Source organism: Tachypleus tridentatus, chromosome 13 (assembly GCF_004210375.1).
Source record: "Tachypleus tridentatus isolate NWPU-2018 chromosome 13, ASM421037v1, whole genome shotgun sequence".
NCBI classification, from domain to species: domain Eukaryota; kingdom Metazoa; phylum Arthropoda; class Merostomata; order Xiphosura; family Limulidae; genus Tachypleus; species Tachypleus tridentatus.
In genome coordinates, this window is record NC_134837.1 from 219845901 (window position 1) to 219869305 (window position 23405).

At 33.8% G+C, this 23405-nt stretch overlaps 1 protein-coding gene across 1 annotated transcript in view; it reads right to left on the minus strand.

The window, feature by feature from the left end:
* LOC143238605 (uncharacterized) overlaps positions 1–23405 on the minus strand; it is a 63818-nt gene that overhangs the window by 22766 nt on the left and 17647 nt on the right. The window contains exon 2 of the mRNA XM_076478969.1: positions 272–369. Coding sequence (XP_076335084.1) covers positions 272–369 — 98 coding nt within the window. The remainder of the gene's footprint in view (positions 1–271; positions 370–23405) is intronic.

A 23405-nucleotide genomic window follows, 5' to 3' on the forward strand; every position in this document is an offset into this window, starting at 1 on the left:
TTTAAGGTCTATTTCCAACTATTTTGTGAATATCTACAGCGTCGTCTTAAAATTCTAACGTTTTTCATGATTTATGACATAACATTATAAAAAACCCATTAACATGTGAATATTAAAATTATGAATACATAAATCTCTAACGTAATATTAGTGCCAGTGGCAAATTACCATGAATGCTTGTGATAATAAAGACACACAACGCATCTCACCCAGATCGTATGCGCGTGAAAGTTTAATGAAGACAACTTAGATAGCTGTAAGAATACTTTACCGTGAAAGAACCAAAGGTTAGCTGATCAACCAAGGTCATAGTGAGTTCATACTCTTCGCCGTCCAGAAGAAGGAAGACAGTTTTCTCGGGTTCTTCGTCTGTTGGAAGAATTTTGAAAATAGCAACGTAAAAAATACAACAGACAGAAATAATAATATTGAATTATATATACACACACACATATTCATTTGATATAATATAGAAAACAGTGTCTTTAACATTTATTAGACGTTTGATTTCTCCCATTCTTAATTAAAGTACTTTTATATACAAATAAGAATATAAATAGTAACCATGCTAAAAACATTTTGTCCACAACCTACATAATATATTTAATGCTTTGTCACAAAATATCCGAGATCTTTAATGAATCAATTTTGTTTTTGTTTTGGTAAAACTATGATAAAATACGAGGGCTGTTCAAAAAATACGCGGACTGACGTCATAAAACAAAATGTACTTTATTTAGAAGTTACAGGTCTGGGACCCCTTCAAAGTACTCTCCTCCCCAACGCACACACTTATCCCAACGGTGTTTCCACTTGTTGAAACAGTCCTGGTACGCTTCTTTTGTAATGTCCTCCAGCTCCTTCGTCGCATTTGCCTTAATCTCAGGAATCGTCTCAAATCTTCTTCTTTTCAAGGGTCTTTTGAGTTTGGGGAACAAGACAAAATCGCAAGGAGCAAGGTCAGGTGAGTAGGGGGGGTGGGGAAGAACAGTGATCGAGTGTTTGGCCAAAAACTCACGAGTTCTGAGGCACAAATTTCGCAGCAACGCGGTGCATCTTCAATTTTTCGGTCAACATCTCGTAACAAGATCCAACTGATATCCCACACTCTTCAGCAAGCTCCCTGACAGTCAGACGTCGATTTGCCCGCACCAGGGTGTTGATTTTGTCGACGTGTGGGTCTCCAGTTGACGTGGAAGGACGTCCAGGACGCTCATCATCTTCAATGGACTGTCGACCATCCTTAAAACGTTCATGCCACTTGAAACATGCCGTACGATTCATAGCAACATCACCGTAAGCCGTGTTAAGCAAAAGTTTCAGTCGCAGATTTTCCAAGTTTAATACAAAATTTCACAGCAAATCGTTGCTCCTTCAGGTCATTCATTCTGAAATCCGCCAAACGAAAAATCGCACTTCACTTAAAACCGCGTAGCTAATACACAAATAAAGATATTTGCAATCGGGAAATGGCGTCGTAATCAGCTGATCTGTGCGAACCTAGCGACACCAAGCGGATTCCCCTGGAACCAACTGGAGCCGCGCAATTCAAACAGTCCGCGTATTTTTTGAACAGACCTCGTATGTTCATATCATAGTATGATAAAATATATTCATATCATAGTATGCTGAAATATATTCATATCATAGTATGATAAAATATATTCATATCATAGTAGCAGACATAATAAAAGTGAAAAACAGGAAATTTAACTAATAAATACAAAAATGAATAGGCAAAAAAAAATCGCTTTTATGAATAAAACCTCTTTTACCCTTATGAAACACCTGGTTGGTTAGTTATGTTCTGATACACAACTATATAATAACAGGATAGGTTTCATACAGTTCTAAACAGAACATCTAACAAAATTGTAACGATAATTTGGTAATTCCTCAAGTATAGTTTACGAGTCTTAAACTTGAATTCGCTCTTAAGCAAAATAAAAATTGTTAGAAAGCAACAGCCATTAATGTACTTTTGAGCAATCAGATCATAATCTTCCACTGTTATAACTGTGATTCGGGCAATGCAATTAAAAGTTTGTAAAAATCATCAAAACGTTACATCTAGAGAAAAAAAAATCGAATTTCTTTTGATGCTGTAGTATAAAAATATTAACAGTTAATATAGTGGAAAATAGTAAGATTAATAAGTATTATCGCGCGCTAAACTATGGCACATTTAACCTAGATTTCAGTATATGTGATTATATCCAAATTAAGGAATATATTTCAATATAGAGGTCACTTTTCCGGCTAGAAATATTGATTCAATACGAATATCGAGCAAGCATTAGTTGTTTACTGAGAATACATTTATCGGCAAAGAACGGAATTCTTTTGTTCCATACAGATCTCGTTAGGCGAACTGTTTCTTTCAGAATTTCGAGCAAGGTTATACAAAGGTTTATCTGCATACGACAGTCCAAATTTACGTGATAGATTAGAGAGAAAGTAGCTAGTTAACAGCACGCAATGCCAACTCGTGGGTTACTCTTGTCTGGCGAAATAGTTGGATTTGACTGTTACTTTTTTAGCACACCCCAAAGTTGAGAACACACGTTTGCGACACATGGCAACTGTTTTACGACGGTAAACGCTATTTCCTCGGTCCACTACATGACTCAGTGCATTTGATGCACAAACTTATTTATTAACAAGCGTGATAACACATTATAATAAGATGCACGAGGAAAATTATTACATATTTATTTACTCCAATTTAAACAGCTTCCAATAATAATATTGTACAACGAGTGAACTCCATTTTTTGTGATATTTCGCCTCTGAAAGGCCTGACGTTATACTTAATTACCTGTTAATTTTGATCACAACACAAACTTTTTATTAAATTAACACTCCCCAGTGGCACAGCTATATGTCTGCGGACTTACAACGCTAGGTTTTGATATTCGTGGTGGGAAAAACACAGATAGCCCATTGTGTTGTCTTGTGGTTACCTTCAATCAATCATTAAACTAACGTTCTATGCAAGTTTAGAAAAACAAACTGTAAATCCTCTTTTTTATCTGATATAAAAGAAACTAATAATTTTTTTCGTTATATAAACAAAATTCCCTCTATCTATACCTGATATAAAAACAAACAGGTTTTTCTTCTTTACTCATTATAAAAGTATTCAATTTTCTCTTCCCTAGTTGATATAAAGCCACACAAAACAGTTTTTTTTCGTGGTTGAATTTTTCCAGATATTATTTATTTATTTATCTCTTTTGTAAAACGGTGCATTTCAGAGAAGACTAAGCAGAGACCTAATCTATTCTTTGATTTACTATTTCCGCTGCAACCGACCAGTTTCATAAATTCATGGCTCGTTAGTTTTGGTTGGAAGAGCGAAACAAGTAAAATAGCAGGCTTCATATTCGGTTGAAATGTATATAATTTGTTTGATGTAAATGTACAGCTCTACACATATAAACCAAACCTTCTAGAGTTATCAGTCATTTTTATACCTCTTACTCAGCGGGCAGGAGTGGAAGAAGTAATTTAGAGTTGGTCATGCAATTCTAAGTATTGTGTAAAGCATGCCAGGGGTCTGGGGGTATGTTCACCGGGGAGAAATTTGAAAACTAGGTGTTATTATATTGAGTTTTGCGCTAACTCTACTATAGTTTATTGAAATAATTAATCATTTTCCAGCACTCCACAAAAGTATGTACTCACTGGTACTTCTCACCAGATTACGTATGTAATCTATTATGCATTGTTATACTGATTCATACATACTACTATATATGTTTAACTAAAAACAAGTTAAAGTTTATGAAGTCCTACAGTTACTGTGATAAGATACTGGTCCGATTGCTGGCCGGTCTGTCGGAGCTGCTCTGGCGCACGTGGATGGTATTCGAAATCAACCAGACAACATATCTATTACAAAAAAGCCATAGACACACTAGTACATTGTACTTTAAGATGTAAAAAGAAACAAATATGAGATTATTAATAATACTGATGTAATCTGTGAAAACAGAAACAGAAGAAATGCACAATTTAATTGTAAATTTTTACATCTTTTTATTTTACACACAGATGGTTACAATAGTGTTGATTAGTCATGACCACAGAGACTGAAACTAATTCTATAAACAATATTTATTCTGTCCCTCCCTAATCTATTTATATCTGTTCTTGGCATTGTGGTTATTGATATAATGTCGTACATGGAAAAGTATCATATTTTCCCTTTCTCTCTTAGATATGAAAGTAAAACTGTTTAATATAATGAAATTTTGAATAATTTTCAGATGTATTCGCCTACAGACTTTTTATATCGGAAATCCGACTCGTGCGATCATGTTTTATTTTATGTGTTACAGGGCAATGCGTGTATCCACTGAAAGATGTCTTTAGATATTCAGTCTTGATTTTATATCTGTTTTATTTGGAGATATTGCCTTCTATCTAAAGTTCTGAAAGGTCTAGATGCTTCATACTTTCGCTTGAGACAAATAATGATTTGGTAGAATCTGTGTACTGAGAGAGGTAATATTAATAACACGATGTAACAAAATTTTGACTTTTTCTTTTCCTGGGCAGAAAGTGTTATTTCCCAATTGCTTATGCCTAAAGTAAGTAGAAAATACCTATTTTTCTCTTCAAACTTTGCTTTTGTGACCTGGGAGCGTATAACGAAAACATAATGGGAGACTATATTTGGGGGCTGATATGTGAAAGTGATTTACATTACATTAGAGGCGCAAATCACGAAAAACTACTCACTTCTAAACATTTTTGTATAACTTTAGTATAAATACATGTACATCTTGATTCATATGTTGTTTTATTCAGACCTTATGTCAATGAAAATGTGCAAATTTGCCCATTTTTAAGTAGAAAATAGGTTAATTTCTAATTTTCATTATCTAGGTCACAAAAGTAAAGTTTGAAGAGAATAATGGCCATTTTCTGCACTTTTACAACATAAGCAATTAAGAAATAACACATAATGTCCAGGAACAAAATTTGTATTACATAGTGTTATTTCTGTGTGTACAGTGTCAACTCTCTCAGTCTAGAATAAAATATTTGTGAAGCAGAATGTTACACAATGGGTTATCTGTGCTCTGCACTCCAGGGGTATCAAAACCCGGTTTCTAGCATTGTAAGTCCGCAGACATGCCCCTGTGCTACTGGGGGGAATAGAGTATATACTCAAGAATGTTATCAGGTATCCAGAAGTGTCGTTCGACGTTCTGTGTACTTAACATTTTACTTGTTATTACTGTATTTTAAAAAGTTTGATCTTAGTTTATTTAACATTACACTTTTCAAATTAAATGTTCAGTTTTAACTCTATGATGATATTCTGGTCATAATTCCTGTTACCTGTAGTACTAACTCAGTATGTCTAAGAATACAATAGCAAAAAACAGCAAAGTGAAATTTTGGGTCTATTACTAGAATTTCTTTCTTCTTTCTTGTCTATAAAACAAGCTACATTTGCCTACACAATTATTTGTCTGAAAGAGAAAACTAACCTGGCTTTTTTCTGTAATTACTGATAATCGACTATTAAACTTCCCACTGAATCATTCATTTGCGTGATAAGTGAGGTGGATATAGCTGCAAATAACTGTCCAACTAGGATTGATTCTGCTACATCAACAAATAAACAACTACCAGAACATCTGAAGCTGTTAGTTGACTAAGCCAATATTTCGAGGGACAAGACGATTGTTTGTGCCAGAAAACACTACCTTAACATTACACAGATACAATCACTACGCAGGCTTCCATTAGCACTATTAGTACAACGAGATTAGAGAGCTAGTGGATGTTAAAATTGAAGTATGGTATCATAAGACATTCAGAAAGTGTTTGGTCATCATGAATAGTGTTTGTCAAAAATAAAAGAAAAAAACGAGAGCGTGTCTAGGTCCCTGTTAATATTATATTAGTCAATGCAATAACCTCCATTGATGCCTTTCCACTTTTGTGGACTAATGAACGTCTGGATTCACTGAAAGGTGTCCATTGGCTCAGGTCTGACTTCTGAATACTGGCAAGTCGAAATAGTCATTAAAAGAGGGTTAAAACTTCTTCGTGATTGAGGAAAGCAGGCTTTAAATAGAAACCAGGGATGTGTTCCTTGAACATATTGCATGGATAGATGGTGTGCTGACAAATTCTGTCTAGAGATTGGTCATAAACTATGATGTAACAAGTAATCGACAGGTTCTCAGGTTTTGCATCACACTACAAACAATTCACGGACAATATCTTCGAAAATCACTGCCTCATTGCCTCTAGGACTAAAGCTTTAACACATTTTAGGCAAACTGAGAACTATGATCTTGCATTTTAGTCAACATGCTGGAAATGAAACTTTCCAGTCTGACGGGTACTTGTGTCAGCAATAGTAGAATTAAAAGAGTATTGTTTTAGCTACAGGACAGTGAATAATGTGTGGTTATATGCACTGATGTCTCCCGAATGTAAGTACCTGCACAACAGAAATGTTTACTGTTTTAGTATTTGTCAAACATTAACAACATTACTATCTTATTAAAGTTACAAAAATGTGGCCTATGCATCAATGAAATGGTTTATGAACTTTAAACATCATGCAATGATTATTTTATATTAGATCACAAAGTTGAAACAATATGATTTTTATATGTCATTGACTATGTCCACAAGATAGAACACGAAAAGGTTATCTCATCAAAAACTTAAAGCATGTTCACTTGTTGAATGCCTTAATTCTGAACATTAGTAATAACTTCAAAGTATACAGTATATGATGATTTCGCTTGTGAATAGATATGGATACCTGTAACGACACCCAGGAACTCCAGGAAAACAATCTGAAGGATCAAGATCTGGTTTGTGCGCTATTTGCCGTGGAAAAAGACGGGGAATGTTTGCAAAAGATTAAGGATTGTTATCTGGATACATGTAAGTGTGGCACTAATATGAGAAGTAAAAGGACCAGAAAGGTGCGCTGTTCCATTATTGCAGACGACCAGGATGAAGTTCTTGATTTGTGATCTCCAAAGGTATTATGCAGAAGATACTTTAAGACTTTAACAGAATTATCAAGTAAAAATGCGTAAATGTTGTTTTTGAACCTCTGCAAAAACTGGTTAAAAAGAATTCTGGCAGAGAGCTGTTACTTCCTCAAGCAGGGAATAGCCCATTAAAGAGCAAGTTCTCTATCAATGATTGAATGACGTAGTTTGTACACACCGGTCTTTATCGATTACATTACTTAGTGTCCCGAAGCCTATCTATTGGTCATAGTCTGTTGCTAATATGCTGATTGGATAATGGATTGAATGATTCAGAACACTTCAAGAAACTCACAAAGAGATGCATTTCTACAGCCAGTTATTTTCTGAATATCAAGTATTAAGTGTAGTTGAAACGCACTTCATCGTATCACACAAGTCTGGTATTTTAACAGAATTAGTAAATAAGCTACCAGGCAAATATGTGCAAAGTTTGTTAATATTGACTGAAGTGACTCGTATGAATACCGTACGTCATGAACACATACTGCACAATACAGCAGAAGTTAATATTGTTATTTTTTTTGTCAAATATTTTCATGTTTTAAAGTAAAATGCAGGTCCTTGTGAATATAACGTATGAATTTCCCATAGCAGACATGTCAAAGTCACGACGTATAGAGTAGTTGAGGTCTGCAATAATTGATGGCATGACAGCATGTTTGCAGCTAAGAAAGACCACCATACGGGCGAAGAAATGCCATGGTAAAACAGTGAAGGAATTGAAATCTGATCGTATGGAACAAAACCAACTTGAATTTCACTGTACTGGTCCTTATTTCATTTTCTTATAAGTAAGCCCATCAAACTATGAACTACAGTATTAATGTATCTCAAGGCAGCTTTTATGGGTATTAAAACTTTTATTAAAATAATGTAAAAAAACGTTGTTCTCTACTTTATTTTAATAGAAGTTTACGTACCCATACCTGTCGTCTAGAGATTCACTTTTACTTGAAGTCGGTTTCTCGTCATCTCATCAGTATTAATGTGCCATATAAAAATGCACTGAGGATTTTGATCGGTTTAAGTTGTACATCACTGATGACTTTCAATGGAGAGATTGGAAATCAGAGAGTAAGATTGAAGGCTCAGATAATAAGTAGAATACTGTTTTGTGTCATACAGACTCAGTTGAAAAAAGTGTTGTTTAAAGTATTTATATGGTACTTACAGAGGAATCAAATAAAGAAATACCATAGAAAGATCTGCCTTACAATTCTGATGAAATTTCCTTCGTCAATATGGCTGGGATTAACTTCCAGACCAACAAGTTAATTGGTGTACTTACTATTAAAAATACGCCACTAATAGGAAGTGGTATTTCTTAACTTCAGAGCTTCTGAATGCTATTAATTGGTATGTCTACATCACGTGATGACTACTTGATCATTACACAGTTAGGACAGCTGAAATTAGTATATATAATTATTAGAATAATATTTTTGTATGACTGTATATGATAAATAAAACTTCATAACGTGTACTGGAAAAGTATTTCAACCATTTCTTTGAACTATTGAGTAAAACGTAGTAGTAAAATGTTTATATGATACCTTGCAGTACTTTCTCACGTCATCTAGTTGAGTATTCCAAGAAAATTTGTGGAGCAGACAATTCCATACTGACTAGGCACATGTCAACGATACTTTAAGTTATTAAGTGCAATGCCCAGAATATTTTATGTTAACAGGAGTTAAAATGAATCAAAATGCTAGCAGACCTTGTAATTCTTATTTACCAAGCATACAATGGAATTTTGTCGTGAACATTACAGGCTATTTATTCAGTATTCCCAAGACTACCAGTGTATAAGTGCAAAACTTAAGTAGTGTGACATGCACATCAGCAGTGGATAAAGTGTGATTTTAATGAACACAGAATATAAATAACAAACCTTGGAAAAAAGTCGTTGTTTTATCAGAGTTTCCTTGCATATAATTTTTGTTATGTGACTGTAGTGAGTGAATTGACCTACAATATCATGATACCACAGTGACTGATGTTTGTGGTAACCAAGGACAGTGGATACAAGTTGCTGTTAAATATTGTATGTAGCCTGTATCAATCTGAATGTGTACTAGTGTATGCTGTAGTAAACATTACAAGTACTAATCCTGGTGGAGGTTTATTTGTTAAGTGCAAAACTACATAATGGGCTACCTGCGTTCTAAGGTCTAGCATTATAAGTCCTTAAATGCGTCACTGAATAAACGTGAATCTTACTTCAGATGAATTCTGCCTAAAATTATTTGTATTGTGATACTGAAAGAAGGAGTCAAATTTATCAATTCATAGATAGCAGAAAGGTATCAAAATCATGTCCATTGAGATATTGTAAGAAACACTTGACGTTACTATAGGTACAGTGTTTCATTCCTGGACAGTTGGATATTACTGAGGTAATGAATTATATGGCTTTATGTGTATATGTAATGTGACGTGTTACAATTATATATACATCATTTTAAGCCATTCACGAATGTCATTACATAAATGAATCAGTTACACAGATAACATAACTGTAACATAATAAATAAATTCAACTAAAGAGTCCGATCTGAAGGTTAAGAGTGAAATATATGAAGTGTAACTGGTCTATAAAACATCACTGGAAAGTTTGGTGTATACAATATGTATGATGTAATGATTCTTTGTTTGTTTTTTTAATTTCGCGCAAAGCTACATGAGGGCTATTTGCACTAGCCGTCCCTAATTTAGTAGTGTAAAACTAGAGGAAAAGCAGCTAGTCATTACAGCCCACCACCAACTCTTGGGCTACTCTTTTTACCAACGAATAGTGGGATTGACTACAACATTATAAAACTCCCACCGCTGAAAGGACGAGCATGTTTGGTGCGATGGGAATCCGAACTCTTATTAGGGCACTATATTGTTTATTGTATTTCCAACGTTTCATATTTCTTCTCTGATAATTTCAATTACTTGTAACTTCATACAATAAATAATTGTTCATGTTTTAATGATGCAGTTCTTTATATTGACATTATCGTATTTTGTGAAAAATTGGTGGTGGTTTTCTTTCCATACATGTAAGTAAGGTGCATTTATTCGTTTTGTTTTATAAGATTCATTAATAACATACTTATCAGATAACTATATGTCTATATATAAAAACAAAGTTTTCTACTTATTTTTGTCTGCGATATTATGTTTCAGCTTTAAACAGTTTTTTCTCTCTAAATGAGAGCAATCTTGCCATGCAGAATTTTCTAGGCGGATATACCATTCGTACTTAATGGAAGGACTTCTGTGTGAGTGGACTATTGAAACGAGTGCTGGAAAACTGTCGTACATTAGAGAGATAATACAAATATTGCAAGGAGGAATGGGGGTTTCTGGCATGAAAGCTTTACTATGTAGCTTTTTATATAGCTATTTTCAACAATTAGGCCCGGCATAACCAGGTGGATAAGGCACTCGACTCGTAATCTGAGGGTCGCGGATTTCAGCAGTGGGGGCATTATAATGTGACAGTCAATTCCACTATTCGTTGGTAAAAGAGTAGCCCAAGAGTTGGCAGTGGGTGGTGATGACTAGCTGTTTTCCCTTTAGTCTTACACTGCTAAATTAGGGACGGCTACCGTAGATAGCTCTCGTATAGCTTTGCGCGAAAAATTCAAAACAAACCAAACCATTTTGCAACATTTTTCACCTATGAGAATTAAACATAAATAAACATAGTTAAAATAACTTTGCTTTTATATTCTGGAATTAAACATAAGAAAAAATCGATCTTAGTACATTTTGACTATACTTCTGAAACGGTTAAATGCATATTTGCTAAAATTATGTGAAATTATGTAAGTCGAAAGAGTCCATTGTGAGAAATAATCATGCTCTTTGTTAGAATGTTAAGTGGATCGTTTTAACGTACAATAGATATCTAAAGACTAGGTATGAACATACACATTGTTAATTAGAATAAAGTATGTACTCGGTAACCACAATAATCCTGTCATTATATTCAACTTATCTCCAATCGCGACATCGAATGTAGTATATAGAGGGCGCAAAATTATTCGAGTCCCATTTTTGTTTATTTCACTTAAACACACAGGTACAAATTAGGCAGTTTGTGCTCTGCCCACCCATCGTAACCCTGCACTGCGAGTCTGCAGACATACTGTTTGCCACTGGGGGCGTCTCGAGCTAGAACAAATGTACTATTCAGTTAAGTTACTCCTGGCACCTGGTGCAGATTATTAATACTAAAAAGGACTACAGAGTAAGAGTGAAAGACAGATTGTACCGACGAGTACACTTAAGTCACAGTTATCGTATTGTTCAGGATTTATGAGATACCGTAACTATTTCAGAAGGAAAGAACTGTCAATTTAGGTGAATACATAAGGACGGAGTTAACTCCCCCTAACAATCGTCAAAATGGCTTTACCATATTATAGTAAAAAAACAACAACAGCAAAATGTAAAGTTAAAAAACGTTAAGCATTGGAAAATTCACTTATATATTATAGCCTATGCCAGCTGCGAGTTATTAAACTAAATGACAAGTGACATACTATGTTTAAAATATAACTACAATCTGCGAATTAAGAAAAAACACCTCTCCTGCCATCATTCCCTTCCTGCAATAGTGACATCTTAGAAAATTTCAGTAACAATAACATTAAATTTTAAATAATTGAGTTCTTAAGAAATTTAGATTTTCAATAATGAGCTTTGAGACCAGGTAGAACCACATATAATATATATATATATATATGATATTAATTTCTGTATCTAACTGTTGTTTAATTGACGTATAAGGAATGTATATAGACGATTTATCAGAATACAAAAAAAATAAATTTTCGGTATTTTTAATTACACATTCATTAATTATTTTAACGATACAAAGTTTATTTGTTAACGTTCCGTTTCCCTGGAAATCAGCTAACGCATGATTCAAACAGTAACACGAGTCAATAAAATAACGAGCGATGAAACAATTCCATTGAAGTTACCGTTTAAAGTTCGTACCAAGACTGGCTTACTAATTCCATTACTAGTCACAGAACCATTTGTGTTTTGTTTGCTTGTTATTCTTAATTATTTAACCAGTATATTTGTATAACGTTTCTTATTTATTTCATATGTACAGAACTGCAGAAATGCCGTTATCATTAATATAAGGACATGAAACGTTGAATTACAAATGAAAGTACGTTTCGGTATAAAACAAACTAGACGTACCACAAGAACAAAACACTACTTGAATTCTTTTCTACTCATTGATGTTTCGTTGTTAAGTTCTTTGATTAGAAAATTACCTTAGAATAGTTAGTTTTATGAAATGTCATCTCGATAAACCATTGTATGAGATAAAATGTAGCCTGCATATGAATCTAAAGTTTTAAAATGTTGGATTCAAATAACATTTGTGTAATGTGTTGAGTTTAACTGTATAAAAGGGTATCGATACTTAGCTTCATGATTTTGAACTAATCAACTACAGGAAAAGCAACTAGACAACAATACCAATATTAAACTCTTGGAATAAGATAATGAAATAATGAGATTTGACTGTCATTCCTATAACGCATCCACAGCTCCAAAGCGTAGAGAGCGTTTTACTTCTACAACGAAACGTAAACCATGAACCTTCGGATTCATAATCCGGTACGCTGGCATCTAGGCATGCCCGACCCACCATGTACTGAGATAACCTTATTAATTTATTAGAGATCTGTGTATACAACATTAGATTACAATAAGACTGATAATAACAATTCACATCACGCCGTTCAATACTGACATAATGCAGCTTTCCAGTAAACAAGTGTGTAATCGCATTTAAACTAGTTTTGTCGCATGTCGCTTCCAACCAGGTCTTTCGCCCAATTTCAGCTAAGATTCCAAGTTAAAATATATAGTCTTTGTTAAAGCGCGTTAACTCAAAACACGTGAGCAGGTTTTCAGTGTAAATCGACATTATTGTATTATGCCTCTTAGCATGAACTGGCTATAATTAATCCCTTATTACACCGTTCCAATTTCGTGCGTGCATTATATGGTTTGGTTTGTTTTGAATTTCGCGCAAAGCTACACGAGGGCTATGTGAGATAGCCGTCCCTAATTTTGCAGTGTAAGACAAGATGGAAAACAGCGAGTTATTAATACCCACCCCTATCTCTTGGACTACTCTTTTACCAACAAATAGTGGGATTGACTGATACATTATAATGCCCCCACGGCTGAAGGGGTGAGCATGTTTGGTGTGACGGGGATTCAAACTCACGACCTTCAGATTACGAGTCGGGTGCCTTATCCACCTGGCCATGCCGGACCGAGTGTGTCGTAATCCTCATATCGCGCTAATTAGACAGAATATTACCAAAAACAGGAGACCACATGCTCAGTCACTTAAAATTTGACTTGTTAGGATATTAAATACACATATCAACAGGGAGAGGTTTTTGGTTTTAGGGTCTTGAAAAACGAAAAGTTTCTCCTGTTTCATAGATCCTTATTTCAACGATAAACAGAATCAAAAGTAATAAACTTAACACAACAGTATATAAGAAAACGCGCCAAGCCATAAGACAGCCAACGATATTAACACATTGCGTTTCACACAGTCTTAAATTATGGGGTGTATAGAGATCGCAAGCATTACTCACGCGAGCCTGGAAACGCAGCAGAGAAATGGACTTTGTTCTAACATCAAATTCATTTTAACGTACAAATAATACCGTATTCCGCATGTCATGGTTGTTCATGTTCGCTTTATTTGAGTTTTAACTCTAAATCATCCTTATCACTCAACCACGATTACTCTATAAACACACTTGATTGTTCCCAAAATTATTCCTCAGACAACAAATAACCATCGACTTGTATTTCGATACGTTCTTTAGTTCGTTTTTTATCATTGATTTTTTAACCTTTAATCCAAAAACAAATTGACAATTTGAAGCGATTCGCTTTTGTTTACATATCTGGTTGATTGAGGGAAAGTGATTCAAGTAAACCTTGATAATCAGACCTGATCAAATATTGTTGAAACAAATAAATGTTAATTGACATATGATTTACATTTTAATTTATATCGTATTTTGTTTCGGATTCTAATCTTGGACACGAGCTCCTAATTTATTATGTTACACATTATGATACATCTCAAGCGATATTTTTTTTTTTTTTTTGTAATTAAGCACAGAGCTACACAATGGGCTATTTGTGCTCTGTCCACCACGAGTATCTAAACTCTGTTACTAGCGGCGCGAGTCCGTAGACATGCCGCTGTGCCCCTGGGGGGCATCTCGAGCGATCCTCCAATTTATAATATTACGTATTGCGATTTCAAATAGCCTGAAACTGAGTGAAATTGTAATTTAACGTATTTAGAAGTTAATTAAAAGTTGAGATGTATCAGATTTATAGTATTTGCCAACAAGATTGATACACATAGTTTTATTTCTTAATAAAAATATATGATAATATACAAAAAATAATGCAAGCTATTATAACGGTTATTGCAAATAGTTTTTACAAATAGTGATCTATATGTAAAAAGTTTTACAAACAATATTGGGTATTCTATTTGATCCGGAACTTCTTTAATATCCTCTCAAAGGTTCACGATGAGCGAATTAATTTCGAGTTGGTATCGTTTGTTTGATTGTTTGTTTTGAATTTCGCACAAAGCTACTCGAGGGCTATCTGTGCTAGCCGTCCCTAATTTAGCAGTGTAAGACTAGAGGGAAGGCAGCTAGTCATCACCATCCACCGCCAACTCTTGGGCTACTCTTTTCAAACGAATAGTGGGATTGATCGAACATTATAACGCCCCCACGGCTGAAAGTGCGAGCATGTTTAGCGCGACGGGGATGCAAACCCACGACCCTCAGATTACGAGTCGCACGCCTTAACACGCTTGGCCATGTATCGATACAATTCACTTAACAGGGAGCTAACTAACTATTCGCTGATCACACGAGATCTTCACAGCTGAACTTATATAATTTCTTTGTAGAAATACTAACGTCTGATGTTAATTCGCTAAAGTCAAACGGTTTGTAATGTTCGAAATATATAAATGTTCCTGGCCAAATGTCTGAAGTTCCCAATTAATAAGTGATAGTCTCAGTTACAGCTTCCGAAATTTATAGTATACTGGCTGAAGGAAATCAATAATATATACTGTTTATTGGCATATGGTGTTGGTTACCTTTTATAAGCGTTAGGCAAAATTCTGAAAATTTCAGCCAAAACAACAATACTGGCGATCCGTGATGACGAGAACCCCAGTTGAAGTAAAAATGTATTTCAGGACGGCTGGTACGTGTATTAACATTTTCGTAATCTGAAGATGGCCTAAGAAGGTTGAAACGTTGTTCTCTACTTTGTTTTGGTAAAAGTGTTAATATACTTATACCAGCGGGTTCGCGCCCGCGTCGCGCTAAACATGCTCGCCCTCCCAGCCGTGGGGGCGTATAATGTTACGGTCAATCCCACTATTCGTTGGTAAAAGAGTAGTCCAAGAGTTGGCGGTGGGTGGTGATAACTAGCTGCCTTCCCTCTAGTCTTACACTGCTAAATTAGGGACGACTAGCACAGATAGCCCTCGAGTAGCTTTGTGCGAAATTCCAAAAAACAAACAAACAAACAAAACTTATACCAGCCGTCCTGAAATACAATAATGCTGACGATCACTAGTATTTGCGCACACACATAATACATTGTTGATTTTTACATTCTAGAATCTTCTATAATTTTAGTGAATAGGCTGGAATTTCGCAATACACGTGTAAGAGTGTAACTTATCTATATTTCTAAATACAAAATTAACTTAAACAATTATCGATATTAAATTAAGTATACAATAGTAAATCCGTCACACCAGGATCCGAGTCACAAGCAGTGTTGCTATTACAATGTTATGTTAAATCAACAACACGAAAATCTCGTATGTTGAAAGAAAGGTGGAATGATCATGTTAAGGTCCATGTATTTTCAGTAAGTGACCCAAAAATCTTCCTTCCAGAAACAAACAACAAATAGTTCTTTCTCAGCAGGTAAATCATAGAATTGGAAATCATCCAAACAGAAGTATACGTCCACAATAGATAAATAAATAAACCAAAATAAATTCTACTATGCACAATTAATGAGTTTGTTTATCTTACCCAGTTTTAAACTCTTCACAAATATTACTCTAACATATCGATATGGGTACGTCAGCAACAGTACCATCTGCAAATTAACATAGCAAAAGCTTACAACAGACAAGATCAGATATCGCAAAATACTTTTATATTCGCGAGTCACAGTATTCGTTTTCTGCGTTTTATTCTAAGAAATTCGCATCGTATTTCAGCAGAACAAACAGAAAATTGTTAATAAGATTTACGTATTTTTGTATTTTACGCTAACATATAACAATGTGAAAATAAATGTTTGTATTTAATTAAAAACCTAATTAGTGGTGGGTATGTTTTACTGATTGCCCTTCACTTTGGTTAGCAGTTCGAAGTTAACGAATAGCTGTCTGAAACTTGAAGAGAAAAATAAGTCTTTTTCCATTTACTTCAGGCATAAGCAATTGGGAAATAACACTTTCTATCCAGGAACAAGAAAAAGTAAAAACTTTGTTACACAGTATAATCCGTTGAGTTTTAACTCGAAAGGTCGCTTCATTATATGTAAAAGTGACGTATGATAAAAGTAAGATACGTGCTTAAAACAGCTAAAAATAAACCTGATTATCAATGTTTTTCATTAAATATATTCTTACATTTCCATTAATGACAAAAATTCTAAAGTTTTTATCAGCCTTCAGTAAACACGTTTGAGAAAATAAGTGTGTGTGTGTATTTTTATAGCAAAGTCACATCGGGCTATCTGCTTAGTCCACCGAGGGGAATAAAACACCTGATTTTAGAGTTGTAAATCCGTAGACTTATCGCTGTACCAGCGGGGGATTGAAAAAATAAAACGAACACAACCAGACGACAAAATGCTCATACTTTTTGTGTTTCCTTCGTAAAACCAACAAGTCAATCAAACAACAGCAAGATCCTTTAGAGACTGATTTATTGCATTTCCTTATTTCCATAAACATGGAGGTTCCATTAACTTCCACAGTATGTCTGAATAGAGGCAGTGACAATGCCTTGCCTTAACAAAATCAGGCCTATTGCTGTAGAGCACCGACAATTCTTTATCTTCCAATCTGGGACTTAAGATAAACTCACTTCAATAAAAGCCTTAAAAAAGTGGTTAGAAGACCTGTCCACGAATGACAATTTTTTTGAATGATGGCGCACTTTATATAATAAGATACAAATACTGAATGTAAAGTATGTTTCAAAATACAGTTCACAGTAAAAAGAGAGGGAAGCACTTTCTAGTTAACTCTTCATTTTAGTTTTGCCGCCAGATTTTATAAGCCTAGTTGAGTCTTCGTTCGAGAGAATGGCGTTTTTATCGTATTGGAGAGCTTTTCGATCACACTCTAAAGGGCACTTAGTTTTTAATAATAATACAAATTCAATGGCATTTTAAAATGTGTGCAAATTATAAGAACTTAGAGTGAATGTAAAGGATATAAGAACGTGTCAATCATGCTGTGTTTGCTATATCTAGTGCCAACGAAGCTTTTCGTCAATACCATAATCCATAAGGCCAGTTACAATACGAAATACACAGCAATGGTCCAGATGCTATTTGTATAATCAACTACTTAAACAAGAACTATTCAAAGAGAAGTAGATTAAGCTGAGGAATTGTAATTTTTATTAATTATATTCCTGACATCGTTAATTTAAAATCATTTGCGTGTTTTAACATCAAAATGTTTTTTTAATTATTATTGTCATTTATTGCATGCTGCTGTCATTCAAGTACAACAGGAGTTACTAAATATATTTTAGTAAGACAGGGGTTATTTTCGAGAGTTATGGCTGGCAGTCTGACTGTTTATGCTACTTGAAGTAGGTTTTATACTGATTTAACACATTCGTCTACAAAATATGGAAAATACCTGTGGTGATAATAAACAAATTATAATCACATTGGTACAGACCGCTTTAGGCTATGCCCCTCTATAAATAGTATAACTGTTTGGTACATTACTTCGGTACGCACAAGGACCCCCCCTTCCCCGCAAGGAGCGAAATGTGTTGCAACAGATGGGTGATTAATTAACTTTTTTATATGTAAAACACTGTGATTGCTATTTGCTAACATGTGTACCACCTATGAAAGAATCCTCTGAACATTTTATGGCGACATCGGTTAAAAGTGGCAAAAAATAAAATAAAAATAAGAAAATGTTTTCGACACTATTTTTACTAGTTGAGTTAACAACACGTACCGTTATTTTCTTAGTTCCGTTAATGCCATCAGACTTTTTAACTAGTGCAAAATTTGAGTGGAAGTAAAATAAAGTTTGATTCAGTTAAAAGAACAAATGTTACAGCATGAACAGGCTTAACTCACAAATGTTCGTTTACAATAAGCCAGTAGTTTTAATTATGAAATAACCCAAAGAAATGACTATAATGTAGAAACCTGTAAAGGTTAGAATATTTAACATTACAGAAATAATTAATAATAATATTAGTAAAACAGTTAATATCCATATCAGTCGTCCTGAGATACATTTAAACTGAACTAGGCCTAATTACAGAGTTAAGATTAGGCCGGCAACATGATTAGAGAATCAGCTATTAGGATAAAATTTAATTGTTAATTAATAAGATTTGGAATGGAGAGAGGGGAGAAAAGAGCGTGAATTTTATGAATGCTTGAGATTGACTAACGACGGAAAAAGTAGAAAACAGGATAAAATAATCATGAACCGAATAAAGAAGAGTCCGCCTAAAATAAAACAGTAACAAGTGTGAGCTACTTTATCAATTCTAATAGCAATAACATAAACCCTGATTCAGATGCTGAATGTACAGATATTGAATTAGGTAAAGAACAGGAAGCAAATGTAATTGATGACACTGAACTAATAGATGCTGTTAAACATATGCCTGTTCACAACGAAAGTTACATATCACATAAAATAATATCTAATGAGGAAACCAATGATGATAATTCAAGGATTTTATAATGGTAACAGGTAAGCGCAGAAACCACAAGATGGGACGAACATAAAACATTGAACATCATAGGCACATCGCAAATAGTAAAGGAAACAGTGACGTAAAGCAATTATATAAACAAGCTTAGTAAAGTTGGTATGCAAATTGAGCTTAAAGTACCTAGGGACTTAAATTCTACATTTAAAACTACGTCTAAAAATATATTCGATATGGATAACACAGATGCACATTTACCAAGATAAAACAGTATAAAACATACATAGTTATTTGTGGAATTCAAACTGCCACAGAGGATATGGGAACTGAGGAAGAATTAATGGACCAAAACACGCCTTTTAGTAAAGCTCGCAAAATGAATGTACAGATACGGACAACCAGCGCAGATAGCCCTTATGTAGCTTTGCGCGAAATTCAAAAAAACAAACTTCTAGCACTGAAACTAAACAATAAAAAACAATTTGAACCAATTTTCCCAGTGATCATAGCTGAAACAAATACAACACACATCACAAACTATGAAAACTACGAAGACATGATACTGACGAAAGAAATATCCCTACAAGAACTTTTAAAGCTATAAAAAACAACACAAAAAACAAATCTCCAGGTGAAGATGAAATACAAGCCATTCTTCTAAAAAAGGGTACTCCGAAATTGTTTGACCACCTAAATACACTTTTTAACTTATCTCTATCCTCAGGATACATACCAGTTTCTTGGAAGCTTGCTAATATATTAATGTTCCATAAGGAAGGAAAGCTAGCAAATAAACCTAATACCTACCGACCAATCAGCCTGACCAGCTGTGTAGGCAAAATTCTTGGAAGAATAATCAGTAATAGACTCTCCACATTCTTGAAGATAACATCAAAATTACCAGAAAAACAAAATGGATTCAGGAAACTTAGACAAACGACAGATCATTTAATTAGATTAACCGAAACTATAACAAATAGCTTCAATAAAAAAGAATGAACTGTCGCTTGCTTCCTTGATATCGAGAAAGCATTTGACACTGTATGGCATGATGGTCTAAGGTTCCGAATGAATGAAGTGGGACTACCGCGTGAAATTATTCGCTGGATATCTAACTTTTTGGAAAATAGAAAATGTAGAGGGTACCTTTTCTGAGTACTTTACTCCAGAAGCTGGCATCCCTCAGGGAGGGGTGGTTAGCCCTATACTCTTCATCATGTATGTAAACAATATGCCATTGAAGAATCCTAATCATGGATTCTCTTCACAGTTCGCTGATGATGTGGCAGTCTGGGAAAGTGCCGCAACACCAACAATAGCAGCCACAAACACACAACCGCAACTAAATAGAATAAGTGAATACTGTCAAAAATACAGAATAAAAATAAACATAGCAAAAACACAACTCGTCTTTACGAAATTGACAAAAAAAACTACAGCCAGAAAGATATATGAATGGTACACTACTTCAGACTGCCACATCGGCAAAATATTTAGGCCTAACCTATGATTCGAAATTAACTTGGATTAACCATGTAAACGAAATTAAAAACAAAGTCTGGCGAAGAACCAGCTATGCTAGAAGTCTAACTGGCAAGAACAGTGGAGCATCTACAGACAACATACTAAAAATATACAAAACATATATTAGACCAGTAATAGACTACGCAACTCCAGCATGGATAACTGTAAGTGATAAAATAATTAAAACTAAACTACAAACAATCCAAAACACACTATTTACAACAGCATACAGAGTTTCAAGAACTACATCATCTCAATTCATACACAAATATTTGAATATAACAACCATAGCAGATAGACTTCAACATAGAAAAAATAACATACTTTGATAAAAATTGGATGAAAAACGAATTACTATGCGAACTAGATAGGTACCTCATACATGATGAAGTTAGTCCTAAACATCTCTCCCCGGTCAATATATATTTTAAACGTAAATAAATATATAGTAAAAAATGTATGTGTGTATATACATAATATATAATATTAATATATATAATAATACATAATATATAATAATAAAAAAAATTTAAAAGGTGCCACCAAAATAAGGCAAAATAATACCCATATTTTTTTTACTCTGACCCAAAAATGAAGTAGCTATCACTATCAAATACTGCAAAACTACATAAGTACTGGGAGGAGGAAGAGGTCAAAGACAACCTGACCCTCCAGGGTACGAAATATCATTCCCAAACACCGAGAGAGAGAGAGAGACATTTCGTTGCAACTGGAACCCAAATCATCATGCTAGTTATAGACGCTGCGAAAGATATAAATACAAATTTAGGGTAGAAAATAATAACAACAATCTCTCCAGAAAATTATAATAAAAAGAGCAAGAACAAAAACCCAATAATTCAATATAAATACATTTTACTAAACCGACAAATCATAACCAAGACATCATACAGGAAACAATCACTTATGTTCGAAATACTGTAGGTAGATCTCGTGCAAAGAAATGGCTACCAACCATAAAACAGAACAAACGAACAACTATTAAGGGACACAGTTATTTCTTGACACAATACTAAGTAAAAGTAGTACAATAAAGGAAAACAAAACATATAGCGAACCAAGCCCACTACTATCCAAGGATGTCAGTGTTATTGTCATCAAATAGCACTTCGATATTAATGTAGACATGTTAAAAATTATTTTCACACACTTATATAAATAAACATAGCCGACTTGCGTATTCTTCATGTTCATATTCAAAGTTGCCGTACATGCCAAGAGGTGGGAACTGACTTGTGAATGATAACAATATAATATACTTTGGGAACTGACTTGTAAATGATAACAATATAATATACTTTGAGAACTGACTTGTAAATGATAACAATATAATATAATTTGGGAACCAACTTGTGAATGATAATAATATAATATAATTTGGGAACCAACTTGTGAATGATAACAATATAATATAATTTGGGAACCAACTTGTGAATGATAACAATATAATATAATTTGGGAACCAACTTGTGAATGATAACAATATAATATAATTTGGGAACCAACTTGTGAATGATAACAATATAATATACTTTGGGAAATGACTTGTGAATGATAACAAAATAATATACTTTGGGAACCAACTTGTGAATGATAACAATATAATATACTTTGGGAACTGACTTGTGAATGATAACAATATAATATACTTTGGGAACTGACTTGTGAATGATAACAATATAATATACTTTGGGAACTGACTTGTAAATGATAACAAAATAATATACTTTGGGAACCAACTTGTGAATGATAACAATATAATATACTTTGGGAAATGACTTGTGAATGATAACAATATAATATACTTTGGGAACTGACTTGTGAATGATAACAATATAATATACTTTGGGAACTGACTTGTAAATGATAACAAAATAATATACTTTGGGAACCAACTTGTAAATGATAACAAAATAATATACTTTGGGAACTGACTTGTAAATGATAATAAAATAATATACTTTGGGAACCAACTTGTAAATGATAACAAAATAATATACTTTGGGAACTGACTTGTAAATGATAATAAAATAATATACTTTGGGAACCAACTTGTAAATGATAACAATATAATATACTTTGGGAAATGACTTGTGAATGATAACAATATAATATACTTTGGGAAATGACTTGTGAATGATAACAATATAATATACTTTGGGAACTGACTTGTGAATGATAACAATATAATATACTTTGGGAACTGACTTGTAAATGATAACAAAATAATATACTTTGGGAACCAACTTGTGAATGATAACAAAATAATATACTTTGGGAACCAACTTGTGAATGATAACAATATAATATAATTTGGGAACCAACTTGTGAATGATAACAATATAATATACTTTGGGAACCAACTTGTGAATGATAACAATATAATATACTTTGGGAAATGACTTGTGAATGATAACAATATAATATACTTTGGGAACCAACTTGTGAATGATAACAATATAATATACTTTGGGAAATGACTTGTGAATGATAACAATATAATATACTTTGGGAACTCCAGAAACTTTGTTAATGATAAATAAATCGTTTAAAATTCGGAACTATAATATTATAAGAAAAGACAAAACCGTCCGACCAAAGAACAAAAGTGTTGTCTTGTGTTACAGAGGAAACGTACGTGTAAGTTAATTTAAATAGCAAATATCCTGCTTTTGATTGTAAGACCTTAAATAGAAGTGAAACTTCTCTACTAAGATGTATCAAGAGAATTGATTTTACTTATCAATAGTTATCCTGCTCGTATCGA